The sequence below is a fragment of the Geotrypetes seraphini genome, chromosome 2, assembly GCF_902459505.1.
Source record: "Geotrypetes seraphini chromosome 2, aGeoSer1.1, whole genome shotgun sequence".
NCBI classification, from domain to species: domain Eukaryota; kingdom Metazoa; phylum Chordata; class Amphibia; order Gymnophiona; family Dermophiidae; genus Geotrypetes; species Geotrypetes seraphini.
Window position 1 is genome coordinate 89560439 of NC_047085.1, and position 22278 is coordinate 89582716.

The 22278-nt window shown below is 42.7% G+C and overlaps 1 protein-coding gene across 2 annotated transcripts in view; it reads left to right on the plus strand.

Moving 5' to 3' along the window:
• ZNF704 (zinc finger protein 704) overlaps nt 1-22278 on the plus strand; it is a 148795-nt gene that overhangs the window by 92149 nt on the left and 34368 nt on the right. For both annotated transcript variants that reach the window (XM_033933282.1, XM_033933283.1), the window contains one exon: nt 12541-12773. In XM_033933282.1, the coding sequence (XP_033789173.1) occupies nt 12541-12773 (233 nt within the window). The remainder of the gene's footprint in view (nt 1-12540; nt 12774-22278) is intronic.

A 22278-nucleotide genomic window follows, 5' to 3' on the forward strand; every position in this document is an offset into this window, starting at 1 on the left:
TGCATCACTTTGCATTTGTCAACATTAAATTTCATCTGCCACTTGGACGCCCAGTCTTCTAATTTCTTAAGGTCTGCCTGCAATTTTTCACAATCCGCATGCGTTTTAACAACTTTGAACAGTTTAGTCACCTCACTCTGTTCCAATTTCTAGATCATTTATAAATAAGTTAAATAGCACTAGTCCCAGTATAGATCCCTGCGGACTTCTATTGTTTAATCTCCTCCATTGAGAAAAATGACCATTTAAACCTACCCTCTGTTTTTTATCTGATAACCAATTCCTAATCCACAACTGAACTTTGCCACCTATCCAATGACTCTTTAATTTTCTCAGGAGCCTCTCATGAGGAACTTTATCAAAAGTTTTCTGAAAATCTAGATACCTTTATCCACATGTTTATTCACACCTTCAAAGAAGTCAAGCAAATTGGTGAGGCAAGATCTCCCTCGGCTGAACCCATGCTGACTCCGTCTCATTAAATCATGTGTGTCTATGTGTTCCACAATTTTAATTTTTTATAATTATTTTCACAACAAAGAAAAATGGGGAGACCCAATGATCGACAGTGAAAACAATCCACCGAACCGATAAAAACAAAAACAAGAACTGTGTAGGGTCCGGTTGGATTTTTATCACAGTATTTTTTATCATTGTACTTTTTAAATTGAATTTTCATGGTTTTATATGTCAGTGTTTAATAAATTATGTCCAGAACATCTGTATCCACAGTTCTTGTTTTTGTTATAATTATTTCCACCATTTTGCCCAGCACTGAAGTCAGGCTTTCCTTTTCTTTGAAGATGTGAAAAGCATGAAAGTCACCTTGCACTTTGTTCTCAGGATAGGGTCATGTTTCTAAGAAGGTCTTTCCCATTATTTCTCTGTAGGAAAAATAGTTTTTCAAAATGAGATGTTCTGTGTGTGATAGATTTAATATTGGAAAACTAGCCCCCCTCTTTTACGAATGCATAGCACGGGTTTTAGCACCGGCAGCGGCAGTAACTGATCTGATGCTCACTATGAGTGTCAGAGTAGTTACCGCCGTTGCTGGCGCTAAAACCCACGCTATGCATTCGTAAAAGAAGGGGGTAGGTTTTTTATGTATGATTTAATGCAAGATGAGTATTGTTGAGTGCATCAACATGATTACCAAAAAATGCAAATTGTTGTCAAGTTTCATCTACCTAAACAATGGGCATTCTTTCTCTACTCACTTGATCAAAGGCTGTCACAGTTAGTCCAATAAAATGATACCCACTACAACTTATTTGTTGACCCTTATTTCTACACTAAAATGGGAAAAAAGTCAAAATAATAACTACTGAGATATGTAAAACGAAATATCAAAAATTTTAAAAACATTACCCACCCTCCCGCATCCCCCAGCATGCACCATTTCTTTTTTTTTTTAACATTCATAATTTTTTATTTTTTATTCCTGGATTCAGCTGAACATCTAGGCCTAAACCTGTTTCATTATCTGGGTACCAGTGATATTCCAATACTAAACTAAACAAAAACTTTGCTTTATATACCGGGTCATCAACCAGAGGAAGCATGACACGGTTAACAATAATTAATAAAAATATGTTAAAATTGCAAGGTGATTAATTTTCAAAATGTTTAGCAAATAGAAAAGTTTTTAAAGATTTGCGAAAGAATTGGAAAGGACTAAGACATCTCAAAGTTAAAGGAAGTTCATTCCATAATTGAGAAAATTTAAAAGCCAAAGAAAGGCTAAAGTTCTTGACTCCTTTAATTCCTTTCCTAGAAGGAAAGGAAAGTTTAAATTGTTGAGTGCCTCATGCATAGGAAAATCTATAAAAGTTTCATAGCAGGGGAACAAGAGGAATAAAAAATCCAAATAAAATTTTGAAAATAATGCATACACATTTAAATTGAATTCTGAGATGAACTAGGAGCCAATGAAGGCTCAAAAACAAAGGAGTTACGTGGTCGAATTTACTTTTTCATAAATCAACTTCGCAGCGGTATTCTGAATTAATTGTAACCTTTGGAGACAGATCTTTGTGATGCCAAGATAAATAGCATTACAGTAATCTAGCCGAGATAATATAATTGATTGATATAATTGATTGTATAACTACTCAGATAAAGTTAGCAAGCCTACTTTTTTTTCAGTTGACATGTTCAGTTGGGCCAGGCAAGGGTATTAGATACCGTAGTCAACCCTCCTCTGATTAACTTTTAGGCACCTTGAGCTTCCCCAACAAATCACCCCCTCACCACCCCTTCACTGCCCTGCTGGCAAAAGTACCTCATTATTTATTTGCATTTGTGTGTCTGTCAGGACCTAGGGCTAGATACACAAAACACGCTCATTAAGACCATGTGAGTCGCTTTTGGCCAATTTTTTGGATGACTCTGGAACAGCGATTGATGTTCAAACAAGTTTGCATGTAGATGATTTGCATGGAGGTTTGCTGTAATCTCGTACGATCAGTCACTGTGAGAGCGACTTTGACACATGCACAGAGCCGGTTTGGGGAAGCCCAAACAGCTGAGTGGCAAGAACAATCCCAAAGCAGCCTCCTGCCACTCAGCTGTTGGGGCTTTTTTCCTTTTTTTTTAATGGCAAAGATGTGCGTGTGTCACACCCACCCATCTAAGCTACCAATTAAGGCCCTCTTTTACAAAGATGCGCTAAGCGTTTTAGCGCAGATTTAGCATGCGCTAAATCAACGCATGCGCTAAATGCTTATGCATCCATAGGATAACATGCACGCATTAGCGTTTAGCGCATGCTAAAAAGCTTAGCGCACCTTTATAAAAGAGGGGGTAAGTATTTATTTATTTTAAGAATTTCTATACCATTTAAGACCTAAACCGTTTACATGATATTGCGTACATAATATTATAAGACAAGATAATTGGGGAAATCAACAATAAAAATCAAAACAAGCAGAGGCTATACAAACAATTGTAGAGAGATTCTCAGAAACTATCAATCATGAGGAATCAATATCTAGAAAAAGGGATTTACGAACAGTTGAGTTTTAAGTAATTTCCTAAATTTGCTATTTGATGAGGTTGCAATTTTAATTTGATTTCATTTGGGAGGTGGAAGTAAACAGTAGGGGAGAATGACACTCTTATACCCTCAGGTAAAGCCCTGGCCAAAACAAGCAGTTTTTAAAAATCTGTGTGTACCTCTGAGTTGATGGAGCATTTTTGAAAGGACATCCAAGTCAGAATAAAAACATCCAAGTTCCTATATCCCAAATGGACATCAATTCCACATGCATTTTTGAACAGGATATAGCCAGTTTGAAAAAAATGTGAGATGGACATCCAAGTGGTGGAAACGTCCAGTCTGAACATTCATTTTACAAACTGAAACATCCAAAACAGAGCAAACAAGGGACATTGACGTCTGTATAGTAGCATTCTTAGAAGATGGCCAATGCAGAATAGAGGGTTGGTCTAGTGAGTAATACAGTGGATTGTAAACTAAAGTATTCCAGCACAAATCACACTTTAACGCTTCGCTTTTAGTAATTGTGAGCTCTCCAAAAACAGAAACGTATCTACTGTACCTGAATATTCACCACTTCAATAATCTTCAGGCTTGCTGGTGTGAAGAACTTTTTATACGCATAAGAGTGGAACTTGGGTGTGATGGTATGTGATGATCATAAAGTGACCAAACAAGTAGAGAAGGTGATAACAAAAACAAGAAGGATGCTTTGGTACATAGGGAGGGGAATGGCCAGTAAGAAAAAGGTGATAATGACGATGACCCACATATAAGACTAGTGAGACCTCATTTACAATATTGTGTACAATTCTGGAGACCATATCTTCAAAAAGATAAAAACAAGATGGAGTCGGTCCAAAGGGCAGCGACTCATATAGTGAGTGGTCTTTGTCATAAAGCATAGGGAGACAGACTTACAGATCTCAATATGCAGGAGTACTGAATACCAGTACCTTTTTCATTGCTTGATAAAAATGACCATTGTCCGCATGTATTAATATAAGAGCTCAGGTTGTGCACACTCTGTGCTGCCTTTTCATGGATTCTATGGCTAGTTGCAAGGGGACTGTCTATTGTAGGGTGGGTCCACTATTCCCTCTAAGCCAGTGAGGTCAGGACTAGCACTTTCTCTTTCCTGAAGCAGTAGCAGCAGCAAACTGAAATGCAGAGGTCGTGGGACCTTCCCATACATCCCTATGACTGTCGGCCCACCCTCTCTGATATCAATTCTTCTTCTTGGGCAGAGCTGGAAACTGTGGGTATGTATGGGAAGGTTCCATGACCACTCTCTTTCAGTTTGCCTCTGCTGCTGCTGCTTCAGGAACACAGCAGCAGCGGCAGGGATGTTAGGGGGCAACGTGGGTATGCAGTGGGGGAGAGAAAAGGAGGTAGATGCTGGTGGAAGAGGGGTGGGGAGAGAGAGAGAGAGCAAACACTGGTGAGTGGGAGGAGAGAGAGGGGGCAGAAGCTGGTAGAAATGGGGTGAGGTGGGGAGAAGGGGCAGAAGCTGGTAGAAATGGGGTGAGGTGGGGAGAAGAACATAAGAACATAAGAAGTTGCCTCCACTGGGTCAGACCAGAGGTCCATCTCGCCCAGCGGTCCACTCCCGCGGCGGCCCATCAGGTCCGCGACCTGTGAAGTGGTTTCTGACCACTTCTATAACCTACCTCAAGTTCTATCTGTACCCCTCTATCCCCTTTTCCTCCAGGAACCTATCCAAACCCTCCTTGAACCCCTTTACAGATTTCTGGCCTATCACATCCTCCGGAAGTGCGTTCCATGTGTCCACCACCCTCTGGGTAAAAAAGAACTTCCTAGCATTTGTTCTACACCTGTCCCCCTTCAATTTCTCCGAGTGACCCCTAGTGTTTGTGGCTCCCCTCAGTTTGAAGAATCTGTCCTTAGTCACTTTCTCTATGCCCTTTAGGATCTTGAAGGTTTCTATCATGTCCCCTCTAAGTCTCCTTTTCTCCAGGTAGAACAGCCCCAGCATTTTTAACCTGTCAGCGTATGAAAAATTTTCCATACCTTTTATCAGTTTAGTCACCCTCCTCTGCACTCCCTCAAGTACCGCAATGTCCTTCTTGAGGTACGGCGACCAGTATTGAACACAGTACTCCAGGTGGGGGCGCACCATTGCGTGATACAGCGGCATGATGACTTTCTTCGTCCTGGTTGTTATACCTTTTTTGATGATGCCCAGCATTCTGTTTGCTTTCTTTGAGGCTGTCGCACACTGCGCCGATGGTTTCAGAGATGTGTCGACCATCACCCCCAGGTCCCTTTCAAGGTTACTCACCCCTAGCAGTGTTCCCCCCATTTTGTAGCTGAACATCGGGTTCTTTTTCCCTACATGCATGACCTTGCATTTCTCTACGTTAAAACTCATTTGCCACTTTTTTGCCCAGTCTTCCAGTCTTGTTAGGTCCCTTTGCAGGTCTTCACAGTCTTCCGTGTTTCTAACCCTGCTGCAGAGTTTGGTGTCATCAGCAAATTTGATAACCTCACATTTTGTCCCCGTCTCCAGATCGTTAATAAATATATTGAACAGTAGAGGTCCCAGCACCGACCCCTGTGGAACTCCGCTCGTGACCCATTGCCAGTCTGAGTATTGGCCCTTTACTCCAACCCTCTGTTTCCTGCCTGCCAACCAGTGTTTGATCCATCGGTAGATATCCCCTTGCACCCCGTGGTTCCACAGCTTTTTAAGTAGCCGTTCGTGAGGTACCTTGTCGAAGGCTTTTTGGAAGTCAAGGTAAATGATGTCTATGGATTCCCCCTTATCCATCTGGCTGTTTATTCCCTCAAAGAAGTACAGCAAGTTCGTGAGGCATGACCTTCCCTGGCAGAAGCCATGCTGGCTCGCCTTCAGATGTCCATTGTTTTCTATGTGTTCGCAGATTGTGTCCTTTACCATTGCTTCCATCATCTTTCCTGGAACCGAGGTCAAGCTCACAGGCCTGTAGTTTCCCGGGTCACCCCTTGATCCCTTCTTAAAGATGGGCGTGACATTTGCTATTTTCCAGTCCTCTGGGATTTCCCCAGTTTTTAGGGAGAGGTTACATATTTGGCGAAGTGTCTCTGCTATTTCGTTTCACAGTTCTTTTAGTACCCTTGGGTGGATGCCGTCCGGGCCCGGTGATTTGTCGCTTCTGTCTATCTGTCTGAGGACATCCTCTTTGCTTACCTCTAGTTGTACCAGCCTTTCGTCGTGTTCTTCGTTTATAATCACCTCGGGTTCTGGAATATTGGATGTGTCCTCTCTGTTGAAGACTGACGAGAAGAATTTGTTCAACCTGTCAGCTATCTCTTTTTCCTCCTTTATTGCTCCTTTCCTGTCTCCGTCGTCCAGTGGTCCCACTTCCTCTCTGGCTGGTTGTTTCCCTTTCACATACCTGAAGAAGGGTTTGAAGTTTCTTGCTTCTCCTGCCAGTTTTTCCTCATATTCACTCTTTGCTTTCCTGACCGCTCGATGGCATTCTTTCTGGTGTCTTTTGTGCTCTTCCTGGTTTTCCTTTGTTGGTTCCTTTTTCCATTTCTTGAAGGATGATTTCTTGTCACTTATCGCCTTTTTAACTGCAGTTGTTATCCATGCTGGGTTTCTAGTTCGATTTTTTTTGCACCCTTTCCTAAACCTTGGGACGCACAGGTCTTGTGCCTCGAGCACTGTGCCTTTAAGCAGTGTCCAGGCTTCCTTTACGGTCTTCATCTTCCCTGAGCTGTTGCTGAGCTTTTTTCCTACCATTTTCCTCATGTCCTTGTAGTTTCCTTTTCTGAAGTTGAGTGCTGTCGTTGTGGTTCTTTTCACCTTTGATGTTCCCATGTTTAATTTGTACTGGATCATGTTGTGATCGCTGTTCCCTAATGGTGCTATTACCACCACTTCCTTTGCTGGTCCCTCTAGCCCGTTGAGGATTAGGTCTAGAGTGGCATCCCCTCGCGTTGGTTCCGTGACCAGCTGCTCCATGAAACAGTCCCTTATCGCCTCTAGGAATTTAGTTTCTCTCGTGCAATTTGAGAGCCCAATGTCCCAGTCTATTCCCGGATAGTTGAAATCCCCCATAACCACCACCCTTCCACTTTTGCACACCTGCCTCAGTTCGGCCTCCAGGTCCAGGTCGTTTGCTTCTGGCTGTCCTGGTGGGCGATAGTACAGTCCCAGTTTGATGTCAGCTCCTTCCCCTCCTGTCAGCTTAACCCATAGTGACTCCAGACTGTCTGCCCTTATTGTTGTTTCTGTTCTGGATGAAGGAATGGAGTCCTTTATATACAGTGCTATTCCTCCCCCCTTCTTGTGTACCCTGTCCCTCCTGTAGAGTTTGTACCCTGGCAGGGCCACATCCCATTTGTTGTCCTCTGACCACCATGTCTCTGTGATTCCTATTATGTCTAGGTCCTTATTTCTGGCTATAACTTCTAGCTCCCCCATTTTAGTCCTTAGGCTCCTAGCATTTGTATATAGGCAATTTAAGTCCCAGTTTGTTACCTTTTCTTTTGGATCTACTCTTGATTTGATGCCCTTGCTGGTCTCCTCACAGTCTGCCTCCTGTGGTGTGTCTATCCTGTCCTCTGCCCGCTTCTTTGTTCTTTGATAGCCCTCTGGTTCCGGCTGTTTCCTCCTTGTCTTGCTCTTTTGCTCTGATTTCCTCTCGGGTCCCTGTACTGCATCTTTGGGTTTATGACCATAAAGTATCCATTTTGTCTCTAGTCCACTATCGCCATTTCCTGTTTCAGTATCTTTGCTCGATACTGTGGTCCGATGTGTCGAGGTCAGATTGACTGTCGGCTTTCCCCTTGTTATCAGTTTAAAGTCATGTCTATGCAGGTCTGGAAGTTTCGTGCCAGCATCCTCGTCCCAGCCGTGCTCAAATGCAGTCTGTCTCTCCTGTAGAGCTTGTTTTTCCCCAGGAAGGTTGACCAGTTCCGTACAAAGAGGAAACCCTCCTCATCACACCATCGCCTCAGCCATCCATTTGTTGCTTGCAGCTCGGTCTGCCTCCTTGCATCTGCCCTTGGTACTGGCAGGATCTCTGAAAAGGCTATCTTCCCTGTCCTCAGCTTCAGCTTCCTCCCCAAGATCTTAAACTGCTCAGTCAGTGTTTTCATGTTGAAATTCCTTCTGCTGATGTCATTGGTTCCGATGTGGATTATCACTGCTGTTTCCTCTGTCTCAGCTCCCTCCATAATTCTCTCGATTCTGTCGGAGATGTCCTTTGTCCTCGCCCCTGGGAGACATGTCACTAGGCGATCCGCTCTGCCTCCTGCTATGTGACTGTCCACCTCTCTCAGGATTGAGTCTCCCACCACGATAGCAGATTTTCCTCTCCTCAGCTTCCTCCTGGGTCTCAGGTCTGTGTCAATGATTGGGTCCTCCAATCCTTCTTTCTCCTGATTGGTTTCTCCACAAGGTTCCTCTCCCTCGGCTCCTGGTGGGTCCTGGAGGCTCCTGGCTGGTCCTGTCCTCCATCCATTTGTTCCCTTCTGAAGAGCGGGTGATCCTGTGTTTCTACCATCTTGCAGGCCTCCTCGATGAATCTTTCGAGCTCTCTGACCTGTTCGTTGATGTGGTTTTCTCTGGTGGTGTCCTCAGTTGGTTCAAATTCCCTTGGTTCCTCTATGGAGCGGAGTCCCTCTAGCTCTTGTACTTTGATCTGCAGTCTCCCGACCTCCTTCCTTAGGCTAGCCAGTTCCTGACATCAACTGCATATGTAGGCATGCCTCCCGGAAGGGAGGTAGTCATACATGTGACAGTCAATGCAGTATACTGGAAAGCTTCGCTGGCCTTCTGCTGCCTCCATTTTTCCTTCCTTGTGATATAAAGTTGTGAGCTGGAGTGTGCCCGACGTGTAGCTAGGTGGAAAAGTAGAGAGAGAAGAAATAATGAGTATAGAAGAAAGAATAGGGTTGTTGTTTGTTTTTTTTAGAATTTAATTAGGAAGATTGAAGGTTGAAAATTGAAGTTGCTGCCGAGCAGCCTGGACTCCTAGCTCCTTCTCTCGGCTCCTTCGCAAAGGCGCCCACGCCGCGCGCCGTTGGCTCGCCCCCTTTTAAGGGGGAGCCTGGGCACTGAAGCGACCTCTGACGCAGTGGGGGTGGGCGGAGCCTACTCTCGCCACTACCCCGATCAGTCTTCCACCCCTCCTGGCTGGATCCTGTCCTCTGCCTTGCTGCCCTTGTGTCTCCTCTCAGCCCTGGCTATCTCCCTTCTGCCTCCCGATCCTGTAAGTAAGAAACAAGCAGGTTAGAACGCCGCTGCGGTCTGCCTCGTGCTCAGGCTTCCTGCCTTTTAAGGGGGAGCCTGGGCACTGAAGCGACCTCTGACGCGGTGGGGGTGGGTGGAGCCTACTCTCGCCGCTACCCCGATCAGTCTTCCACCCCTCCTGGCTGGATCCTGTCCTCTGCCTTGCTGCCCTTGTGTCTCCTCTCAGCCCTGGCTATCTCCCTTCTGCCTCCCGATCCTGTAAGTAAGAAACAAGCAGGTTAGAACGCCGGAATGAGAGAGAGAGAAGGGGCAGATGTTGATGGAAGTGAAGAGAAGAGAGAAGGGGGAGGGAACAGATGCTAAATGGAAATGGGGAGAAAAGAAGGGGCAGAGGCTGAAAGAGTACAAAAGATACCAAAAGCTATGCAACACAGAAAAATCAGCTGTAGCCCTCCATGCCAAGGAAACTGGTCATACAATTACATTTAAGAACACCAAAGTCTTAGAGAAAGAAAACTGTTGATGACCGAAAGAATCAGAGGCAATAGAGATAGCAAGATACCCCAATAGCTTCAATAGAGATAAAGGACTCTCCATAAACAAAGAATGGCAACCGCTAAACCAAATTTAGCACAAGAACTGGGACCAAAGACAAATGCCTTCTTCCACCCTCAAAGTTTCCAGCCCTCTCTTCCCAGAATTTAAAAAATTGTGCCAAAGGACTTTCCCGCCAGAATTAAAAATTGTGACCAATGTTCTTTCCCTCCACAATTCAAATTCAGGACCAATGGACTTTCTCGCTAAAATTCAAATTCAGGACCAAAATACTTTCATGCCTCAATCTCCTCAAACCCCAGCCAATCCAGTCAGAGAACCAACTATATATAAAGACAAACTGCAGACCTCACAGGACACCCTAAAGAAAGCCATAACATGATGGCTGAAATGTCAGTTCTACCTGCCCAGATGCGCCAAAACCCGGACAACTGCAAAAATCATGACGTCAGCCATGGAAGCCTAAGAGAACTTCATTAAAGAGGATAGTGAGTATGGTTTTGCAACTGTCGCTTGGTCTAAAACAAGACTGATGAGGATAAAGAATGCAAGTACGATATACATAATCCGAAAGTTGTTTGAAAATCACTTGTTCCAAAATTTTAGAGGGAAAGTGGAGATTTGAGATCAGGTGATATCTGAGCAGGGCATTGATATATAATGATGGGTTTTTTTTATTAGGGGTCTGACCAATAAATATTTCCAAGCATTTGGGACTACGCCTTGAAATAAACTGTTAGTGACCATATGATGTAAGATAAAGAGAAGACAGTGATGAGGATGAGATATCCAGGATGACAAAACTGGATCAAAGGAACAGGTGGTTTTTCTCACGTTACCAATTAATATAGTAAGAATGGTCAAAGAGGGAAAGGTAAAGATTCCCATTTGCATTATTGCAAATGGGATACAGGGACAGAGGCTGCAGAGTTAGTGCTCACAACAGAAGACTGGTAGTATGCAGATGACACTAAGGCCTGAACCTGAAGCAGGAAAGGTTTGGTGAGAAAAGAATCAACAAGCATCCAAGGGCAATTAAGTCAAATCTTTAAGAATCAAATAGTTTTTTGGTTTGTTAGCAGCCCTAAGAATCTGAGTTAAGTAAAAAATCTTTTTCAAAAGCTTTATTTTCAGATGGTAAAAATTATAGCACTTTTTATAGCTCTGCAGTGACTCCTCTGATTTGGTTTTCCTCCAGAGCCTTTCCATGTGATGAGTGACTCCAAAGGATATGCAGTCCATTGTGGATCCATGGAGAATGTCCTTTATCCAAACAAATTGGCAAGAAGGCAGAAGTAAAGGAAGAGTCCCAATATGAGGCTTGCATGTCAAAAGGTACCTGTGAAAAATCAGAAGGGAGGAATGATGACAATAGAGGAATAGATAAGGACTGGTTCTTTAAAAGAACTGTGGTTTGGAGCAGTGCAAGGGAACTGAAGAAATTAGTGGAGCGATATGACTATTAAAGGATATCATAAAGTGATTAGACCAAGAAAATGGAAGAACATGAAATCCAGAAAAATATAGAAGAAAAAGAAGAAAGAACCCCAGATCAAGAGTATGTCCAGCCTGACAAGTAGGAAAATCAATATGTTGGACAAGAGCAGTAATACAAGAGGTCACTCCATGGAACTAACAGCAGTTTAAAACAAACTGTACAAAATAGTTTTTTATGCAGTGCAAAATTAAACTGTGGAATCTTTTGCTAGATGATATGATCAAGGCAATTCTCTAAATATAAATTTTTCCTCTCCTACTTATTCTTTCCCTTTTCCTATCTTTTAACTGTTGTAAACTGCATAGAAGTCAACGCTGACCTTTACAATATATCAAGCATCTGTAAATTAAATAAATAACTACTCCCCCCCACCCTTTTCCAAACTGTAGCACATTTGTTAGTCCCAGCCATGGCGGTAATAGCTCCAACGCTTATAGAATTCCTATGAGCATTGGAGCTATTACCACCACGTCCGGCGCTAAAAACTGCGCTACGGTTTTGTAAAAAGGGGAATAAATTAGCTGTGTTCAAAAGAGGTTTGACAATATCAAGGAAGTACAGTTCATAAAAGCTTATTAGCCAGGTAGACTGGGGGACTGGGGGCGGTGGGAAGACATTACTCATCATTTAAAATAAACCATGCGAAGGCCTTCTCTTTGGGGATCTTTCAGTTGTTTGTGACCCTGACTAGCCACCGTTGGAGAGAGGACACTAGGCTCAGTTGACTTTTGTCTCACTCAACGTGGCTTATCTTAAGTCTGTTTATTTTAATTAGAAGTTGACATCAAAGATTTTCTGCAATTTTGTTGAAATTGTTACTCCAGAGAACGCTTTACTGTCTCACTTCACTACCAGTGATCATTGCTATAGCACTACCAGATGAATGCAGTGCTGTGCACATTTTTTATGTAGGCATTTCCTCTGTCCCTAGTGGGACTACAATCTAAGTTTTTTGTACCTGGGGCAATAAAAGGTTAGGTGACTTGCGCAGGGTCACAGAGAGTTCCAGTGGGACTTAGTTGAACCCACTTCGCCAGAGTTACAACCCACTGTACTAACCATTAGGCTACTCTTCCACTTCAGATCTGAAAAAAGCATGCCAAACTGGTCAGACCAAAGGTCCAATGAGACCAGCATACTGTTTCTAATAGCGGCTAAGCAAAGTAACAATATGCTCGCTGCATCTCTTGAGTATAAATAAGAAAACTTATTGTCCTCTATTTGATTGTTTGTATTCCTGAATACTAACCTTCTTAATCATGTTTGCTGAATTTTGTTTTGCAGAAGGTCTGAATGGATCTTGGAAAGAAGGAGGATATGTGCCTTCCAGTACCAGTAGCAGTGGATATTGGAGCTGGAGTGCCCCTAGCGATCATTCAAATCCATCAACCCCATCCCCACCATTGTCTGCAGACAGTTTCAAGCTCTTTCGAGCACCAGCCCTTCCAGATGAAGGCATTGATGAAACAGACGCAAGTAACCTGCTGTTTGATGAGCCTATCCCTAGGAAACGAAAGGTTTGGGAAGCCTCATTTTTTTCATTTGATTTAATTTTTCACAATGAGTTTAATTTCAGTTTATGTATTCATTGCTATTTGTTATCTTGATATTTTTCATAGCTGTAGTATATAATAGGTATAGCAGAGAACTGTATTCAGCAGTGAAAACCTGCAAAAATCCATGGAAATGAGACCAGGTGTAGGGAACTCCGGTCCTCGAGAGCCGTATTCCAGTCGGGTTTTCAGGATTTCCCCAATGAATATGCATGAGATCTATTTGCATGCACTGCTTTCAATGCATATTCATTGGGGAAATCCTGAAAATCCGACTGGAATATGGCTCTCGAGGACCGGAGTTCCCTACCCCTGTTATAGACGGTTGTGTTGAGCTTTTTTTTATAGAGTCCCTTGTTTGAAAATAGACTGAGCTGTCAGTGATATGTATAGAAAGAGTTGTGTTGAATGTGTCATTAATTAGTGTGGTTTCTGGGTGTTGTGCTCTTTTGAGAAATACAGTAGGTTCATAAGAACATAAGAATTGCTGCTGCTGGGTCAGACCAGCGGTCCATCGCGCCCAGCAGTCCGCTCACGCAGCGGCCCCCAGGTCAAAGATCTGTGCCCTAACCGAGACCAACCCTACCTGCGTTCGTTCTGGTTCAGCAAGAACTTGTCCAACCTTGTCTTGAATCCCTGGAGGGTGTTTTCCCCTATAACAGCCTCTGGAAGAGCATTCCAGCTCTCCACCACTCTCTGGGTGAAGAAGAACTTCCTTACGTTTGTACGGAATCTATCCCCTTTTAACTTTAGAGAGTGCCCTCTCGTCCTCTCTACCTTGGAGAGGGTGAACAATCTGTCTTTATCTACTGAATCTAATCCCTTCATTATCTTGAATGTTTCGATCATGTCCCCTCTCAATCTCCTCTTTTCAAGGGAGAATAGGCCCAGCTTCTCTAATCTCTCATTGTACGGCAGCTCCTTCAACCCCTTAACCATTTTAGTTGCTCTTCTCTGGACCCTTTCGAGTAGTGCCATGTCCTTCTTCATGTACGGCAACCAGTGCTGGACGCAGTATTCCAGGTGAGGGCGTACCATGGCCCGGTACAGCGGCATGATTACCTTCTCCGATCTATTCGTGATTCCCTTCTTAATCATTCCTAGCATTCTGTTCGCCCTTTTCACCGCCGCTGCACATTGTGCAGACGGCTTCATCGACTTGTCAATCAGTACTCCCAAGTCCCTTTCCCGGGGGGTCTCCCCAAGTACCGCCCCGGACATCCTGTTTTCGTGCATGGGATTTTTGATACCAACATGCATTACTTTACACTTATCCACTTTGAACCTCATTTGCCATGTTGTTGCCCATTTCTCGAGCATGGTTATGTCGTGTTGCAGATCTTCACAGTCCCCCTGCGTCTTCACTACTCTGAATAACTTCGTATCGTCCGCAAATTTAATCACCTCACTCATCGTACCTATTTCCAGATCATTTATGAATATGTTGAAGAGCACGGGTCCAAGCACCGAGCCCTGCGGCACCCCACTGGTGACGTTCTTCCAGTCCGAGTATTGTTCATTTACCCCCACTCTCTGTTTCCTATCCGTTAGCCAGTTTCTAATCCACGTGAGTAGTTCACCCTCTATTCCATGGCTCTCAATTTTCCGAAGAAGTCGTTCATGCAGAACCTTGTCGAATGCCTTATATAATGTCGACTGGGTCACCCTTGTCTATCTACCTGTTGACTCCCTCGAAGAAGTGCAGCAGGTTCGTCAAGCAAGATCGTCCTTTGCTGAAGCCGTGCTGACTGGTCCTCATCAGATTGTGTCCGTCTAGGTGATCAATGATGCAGTCTTTTATCAGCGCCTCTACCATCTTTCCCGGTACCGAGGTCAGACTCACCGGCCTGTAGTTTCCCGGATCTCCCCTTGAACCTTTTTTGAAGATTGGCGTAACATTCGCCACCTTCCAGTCTTCCAGAATCTTTCCCGATTTGATCGACAGGTTGGCTATTAGTTGAAGTAGTTCAGCTATTGTCCCTTTCAGTTCCTTAATGACCCTAGGATGGATGCCATCCGGTCCCGGGGATTTGTCACTCTTAAGTCTATCAATCTGCCTGCATACTTCTTCTAAACTGACCGTCATCCTTGTCAGTTTCCCGTCTTCAGCTCCAGCATATAGTTTGTTGGGTTCCGGTATGTTGTGTATATCCTCTTTGGTAAACACAGACGCAAAAAATGTGTTCAGTTTATCAGCGATGGCTTTGTCCTCCTTTAGCACTCCGTTTATTCCATCATCATCCAACGGTCCCACTGCTTTCTTTACGGGTCGTTTCCCCTTAATATATCGAAAGAATGGCTTGAAGTTTTTTGCCTCCTTGGCTATTTTTTCCTCGTAGTCTTTTTTGGCCCCTTTTACCGCTTTATGGCACTTGCGTTGATGCTATTTATGCTTTTCCAGTTTTCGTCCATTTTTAACCTTTTCCATTCATTAAATGAAGTTTTCTTTTCTTTGATCGCTTCCTTCACCACAACAGTGACCCACGCCGGTTCTTTGTTCCTTTTCCTCTTGGATCCCTTATTGATACGCGGTAGTAGTTCTCACATTGGGGTCCCTAACAGCAGATAGAAGGGGATTCAGAAGTGATGAAAGGGAGTTCAGTGAATTACATTACATTACATAAATTCTTATATACTGCAGTTACCTTGCGGTTCAATGCGGTTAACAGCTAAGAGATCCCTTTCATCACTTCTGAATCTCTTTCTATCTGCTGTTAGGGACCCCTTTGTGAGAACTACTACTGCAAACCTACTGTATTTCTCAAAAGAACACTTCACAACACCCAGAAACCACACTATTTAATGCCATCATCTGGAAGGGCTGGCGCTCGAAAGAGCTTGAAACTCTGCTGAGAACCCTAAAAAACCTTAAATTGTTCTGCAGCTGACAAATCCACCACTAGAAAAAGGGGCTCACTAAGGCCCTCACTATTGTAATAAATCAGTCTTGGTGCTGATTCACTGAAATACAATATAAAATGATGAAGAATACTAGTGTAACCAATGGTTGTAAATAAATGATAATTTTAAAAGACTTTTAAAAATATTATCCAGCAATATAATACTGCAATTGCGCAGAAGTGAGATTTTTTAAAAAATGGAATCTCTGAATGAAGCTGATTGGCTGCACAAGTCAGGAAGCTTGCTGCAAGTTACAGTTGGAGATTAACGCTCACAATGAAGGAGAGAGAAAGCTTATGGAAGAGCTTCTGTTTATTTGAGTGAAAAGTGGAAATTTATGGTTTATGTGAGAATAGATGATTGTGCAAAATAAAGTCTGCGTGCCTATAGTGTGAGTGAGACACTTTGGAGTATTCTTGAAGCTCATAGCAAGTAAGGAGGTTTTCCTAAGAAGTGCAGAATTCCTAACAAAAGTATTTAGGAACTTAAGGAAAGTTTATTAGAATATTTGCTGTTTAATTTTAGTGAATTTTACCTGTTTTTCTAAGAGTTGAAAGAGGGAATTAAAGGAAACTAATACAGCAACACTGTGGTAAAAGGTAAAAGAGCTGTCAATTGTTGCTCTGTGGTGAATTTACCTATTAGAAGTAAATTTAAGGCTAAACAGTTATGAAATTCAATTTAACTGCTGAGTTGTTTAAAAGAACCTTAGAATTAGAGGTTATTGAAACCTCAACAGCTTAGGGACAAAAGAACATTATATGAAAGTTTTCTCAGGGGCTCTGGGTCTTTAAAAGAGAAAAGAAAAAGAAAATTTTCTACACATTTTTATAGTGGTATTAGTTTTTTAGCCCGTTACATTAACGGTTGCTAGACTTAGGCATTTCTTTCTTTCTCTCTGCCCCCTGTCTGTCTGTCTGTCTGTCTTTTTTTCTTTCTTTCTCTCTGTCCCTTCTCCCTTACTTTTACCTCCCCCATATCCAGCAGCACCCCTTCCCTGCTCCCCCTGTCCAGCAGTAGCCCTTCTCCGTTCCTTATACCCCTTTCCTGCTCCCCCTGTCCAGCAGTAGCCCTTCTCCATTTCTTTTACCTCCCCCCTGTCCAGTAGTATCCCTTCTCGGGGCTTTTGCTAGGCCGGCTCGCTTCACATTATTGAAGTGGGCCGGCCTAGCAAATTCCCCGCGGCTGCTGCCGCTGCTGGTCCAGAAGTGAGAAGGAGAGGCGTCGTCAGAAGTCAGCCGGTGTCGGAGATCAGGGCAGGAACGTTGCTGGGGAAACCGCCACACATGTCGCAAACCGCCAAAGGCTCCTACTGCGCATGCGGCGACACGGATCCACGGATCAGGGATCACGGCCGCACTAAGTTTCAACTGCGCATGCATGCTAATGGTTTTATTATAGTAGATGCACTTGTCTGAGGGTTCCAGAATAATTGAAGTCAGCAACACTGCAGCATTCCAAACCTCTGTATTGGTGAGAATAGAGAAAATAAATTACAGAGTAGCTAGGAACTTAAAAACATAGTTTAGTTTAAATGGTCCTTTTTCTTAGATATTTCTGGGCCAGAAACCCAGAGCTATGCCCAGTAGTGTGCTTAGATTCCATCTACTGGAATCTCCATCAAAGCTCACTCCAGCCCATCTTAACCATCCCAGCCATCAAAAACCTCCCCAGCCCGTCCTCAACTGAATGTCCATATACGGGACACAGGCCGTGCAAGCCTGCCCAGTACTGGCCTTACTTCCTTCAATGTATACCCATTATTTTCTGATTAGAGATCCTCTGTGTTCATCCCATGCTTGTTTGAACTCTGTCACCGTTTACTTCTCTACCACCTCCCTCGGAAGCGCATTCCACGCAACAACCACCCTCTCCGTAAAGAAGAATTTCCTAACATTACTTAAAGAAAAGGACATTTTACTTTTATTTTTTCAAGCAAGAATTTTACAGTTTAGGTTTTCCTGGCAGGTTCCTTACTCAGCACACTCACTAAGGGAGTTAGTTTCTTTTAATTTATTTTAATTAAGATAAGGTATATGAAGATTAAGAGAAAATAAATTCACTGCAAGAAAGGAGAACTGAAGAAATTCATGCAAGAGAGAAGACTTAAAAATTCAAGGTTTTGAGGACTGATAGTTTAAAGAACTACTTACACAAAGTTAAGATAAGCTGAATTTTAATTGAATGTTAAATATTAATGTTTGGAAATACCTTGAAAACTAAGGGCTCCTTTTATCAAGCCGCGCTAGCGAGGTTAACACGCGTGACATTTCATCACGTGTTAACCCCCGCGCTGGCATAAAAATTAGCACCTGCTCAAGGGAGGCATTAATGGCTAGCGCAGACGGCGGTTTAGTGCGCGGTATTACGTGCGTTAAACCACTAGCATGGCTTGATAAAAGGAGCCCCAAGTTTACACTTTGCTAAGTGTTTCTTTTTGGAAAAATATTATACATAACTCAAATGGTTACAAGAGTTGAAAATTAGTACTGTACAAATTTTCTCTCATATTTTAGATTATAACTTTGGCCAGCAGGGACTTGTTCTCAAAAATATTATAACTACATATTATAACATTTTTGTTAATACAACTTAAATCAGTCATAGATTGCTTTCCATTGCAAATGCAAGCAGTGTCTTATTTCCGGTTCACCACACAATTGTTTCCCACGTACTCACCTTTATAGGACCCCCAGGGACCCCTGAAGAAGACTTTTTGTCGAAACGCGGACCGTGTTGGGTCTTGTATCCCTAGCGGACTAGGTCCTTTAAGGCTCTTATGTGGATGATTTACTTTTATGTGGATGGAATTATTTTATGTGGATGATTTTAGTGTACCTTTGGAACTTTGATACTTTCAAATAAAGTCCATTTGGGAACATCGTCACTCCACTGATCCAGGACAAGCAGTGGCTTCCCTCATGTCTTTCTCAATAACAGACTTTTCCTCCAGGAACTTGTCCAAACCTTTCTTAAAACTAGCTATGCTATCTGCTCTTACCACAACCTCTGGCAATGCGTTTCAGAGCTTAACTATTCTCTGAGTGAAAAAAAATTTCCTCCTATTGGTTTTAAAAGTATTTTCCCTGTAACTTCATCGAGTGTCCCCTAGTCTTTGTAATTTTTGACGGAGTGAAAAATCAATCCATTTGTACTTGTTCTACTCAACTCAGGATTTTGTAGACTTCAATCATATCTCCCCCCTCAGCCGTCTCTTTTCCAAGCTGAAGAGCCCTATCCGTTTTAGTCTTTCCTCATACGAGAGGAGTTCCATCCCTTTTATCATCTTGGTCGCTCTTCTGTGAACCTTTTCTAGCACCACTATATCTTTCTTGAGATAAGGAGACTAGAATTGAACGCAATACTCCAGATGAGGTCACACCATGGAGCGATACTGGGGCACTATAACATTCTTAGTCTTGTTAACCAACCCTTTTTTAATAATTTCTAGCATCCTGTTTGCTTTTTTGGTCATATTTCCTTTAACTAGTCATATTTCCTTTGGTCATATTTCCCTTTTTGGTCTTATTTCCTTTAACTGGTTTTGCAAATTTAAAGTGCAATAAAGTTCCCTTGCACTTAAAATTAAGCACTGGTAATTGAGACTGATTCTCATTTAGGGCTCCTTTTACTAAGTTGCGCTAGCGGTTTTAGCGCATGCTTAGCGTGCGCTGAATTGCCACGCGCGCTGGACCCTAATGCCAGCATTAAGCTGGCATTAATTCTAGCCACGTAGCGCGGGTTTAGCTTGTACTAAAATTCTGTGCGCACTAAAAACGCTATCGCAGCTTAGTAAAAGGAGCCCTTAGTCTCACTACCCTGCTGGCAGAGAAGGACCTCAAGAAGTTGATCCTGAAGTTGAAAGAAGAAAGCGAGAAGATGGGACTTTATCTGAACAACAAGAGGGCCAAAATTATGACTACCACCAACAATAAAGTCCACATAAAGATCAACAATGATGAAACAGAAGTGATTGACAGCTTTATTTTCCTTGTGTCTCTCATTGATCACAGTGTTGTTTCGACAACAGAGATCAAGTGTCAATTAGCACTGAGGCGTGCAGCCATGATGAGCATGAAGCACATATAGAAGTGCAAGGACATCTCTGTCACCATCAACAAAGACTAATCGCTGGCATTGTGTTTCCAGTTGCAACATATGGCTGAGAGACATGGACTCTCGCGAAAACAGATAGAAGAAAAATTGATGTGTTTGAGCTGTGGTGTTGGAAAAGACTTCTACGAATCCCATGGACAGCTAGGATCACCAGCAAAGATGTTCTTGATTATATAAACCCAGAGTTGTCCCTGGAAGGCAAGATTGCCAGACAGAAACTGACCTATTTTGGACATGTGATAAGGGCAAATTTACTAGAAAAGGAGGTGCTACTCAGAATGGTCAGTGGTAAAAGGAAGCAGGAGAGACCAAAGGTCCATTGGCTGGATACCATCAAGAATGACATGGGAATGAACATCAAGCAATTGAAAGAAGCCGTGGAAAACCAGGAATCATGGTGAGGACTGGCTTACAGAGTAACCAAGGGTAAGACATGACTGAACGGAAAGTAGTAGTAATATATATATGTATTCCTACTACTATATATTCATCAGTTTTGTTAATTGGTTGGGTGAAGTTTAATTTTTAAGTAAACCTGGCTCTTCCTTCTGGGAGAATTTCTGCTGATTAACTTAGCTGACAACTACAGATAATTTGGAAAACAGCAGATTTCTCTCTCAAAGGGGGGGCTGGTTACATTAGTTCGTTGTATGGTTTAAAAAGACAAGTCTGTCAGAAAAATAGTTTCTCTTGGCCCATTTAACTGACTCCCAATAACTTATGACAGGCTCTTTGTAAGCCATGTGATGATAAGAAGAACTTGAATTCAGCCACTTACATTCCTTATGATGTGTATGGCACTTCCTATGCAAACAGCATACAATTCCTTATTGATGGGTTAAGCACCTCAACTCATGAGTTGCTTGCAGAGGACATCAATCATTTTCTTTTCTCCACCCCTTTCTTTTTCTGGGCAGTGCCCCCTCTCCTCAGTCTTAACTTCTGCAAGCGAGTTGAAAAGGTGTCTTTTTATCTACTCTGCACTAGATTTTTTTTATTTTCAGGATTTAATCTGTTCTTTTTCGAGGCTTCCCTATGCTAAGAGGTTACCAGTAGTCCAGGACCAGCTCTGCCTTAGAGAAGGACCAGAAGTTGAGGTCTGAAGCCAGGAGGGTCACACTTTTATGTTGAAATATTTTTTATTGCGAATGCAAAGCAACAGACAACAAAGAACAGAGCAAAGACAAAAGAACCAACAGACAACAGACAACAATTTTGGGTTGTGTTTTGGTAAAACAAAAGTAGAAAACCCCACCTCCCCAACCCTACCCAGCCAGCAAAATCCCCTATCGAGGGTTACACTTTTAAAAGAAGCACCTGCCTGGCCATCCTGCTCTAACACTTGGAGTTTGGGAATAGATCCCTGGGAGCAGTGCTCAACCCTGCGGAGTGAGCAGGGCAGGATTAAGTCTTCGAGGGCCCCTAGGCACACAAGTACACTGGGCCCCCTAACCCTGCCCCGCCCATGCCCCACCCTGCCACACACCCATTTATTTACCTGTTTTATTTACTTCTTTATTTCTACTTGTATTTCTTTTTTTCTTTTATTATAAAATTCAAAACATACAACAAAGATTACCATACCAGTGCTAGTGTGCAGTATTAGTTCTATGCAAGCCCAAACATCTCTGAACAAAACCCCCCTTCCTGCCCACCTACTTGCTCAGGACTTTAACTCTGAACCCTTTCCATACGTATATAAAAGTATTCAAATGCATATGTCTATATTAATAACCAAGTTTGCAACTTCTCTCAACTGCTTCACTCTATGTCGTACAAACAACCAAATCTGTATCTCCTCTGGTGTGTTCCACATGTATGTTAATTTGTAACAAAACAACAAGGCAAGCAGTCCACCAAAGAATCCAATGTGGAACAAAAGAAGATTGGCAGACATTAAGGAGATTCAAACCAGGTTTATTCAAGGTGCTTCCAGGAACCATGCCTGATGCATTTCGCCAAACAAGGCTGGTCAATACTAACAGAAAACCATGTCTTTCATACACAGGACACAGAACTACCCTCATCCAGTATGGAATAAGTAATCACAAACTAACCCCCCCTCCCATTTTTACAAAAGCACGGAAGAGGTTTTTAGCACTGGCTGGCAGGCTGAATCTTCTGTAACCATTAGAATTCTGTGACCATAGGAATTCTGTGACCATCGGAGCAGTGCAGAGCATTCAGCATGCTGGCTTGTGTTACAAACCGATGGAACGGTACAGTTTAGTGGGTGAAGAAACAGTGGTGCATATCTCCCAATATTGAACAAAATATAAAGATAGATGTAAATTTGAAAAAAGAGAAATAACAAATCACTTTACAAATTAACAAATAAAAATAAAACAAAAAATGGAAAATAAGATAATACCATTTTATTGGACTAATACATTTTTTAATTAGCTTTCAGAGGTCAGTATACTGCTGTTACAGTATTCTTTCCTGACCTGAG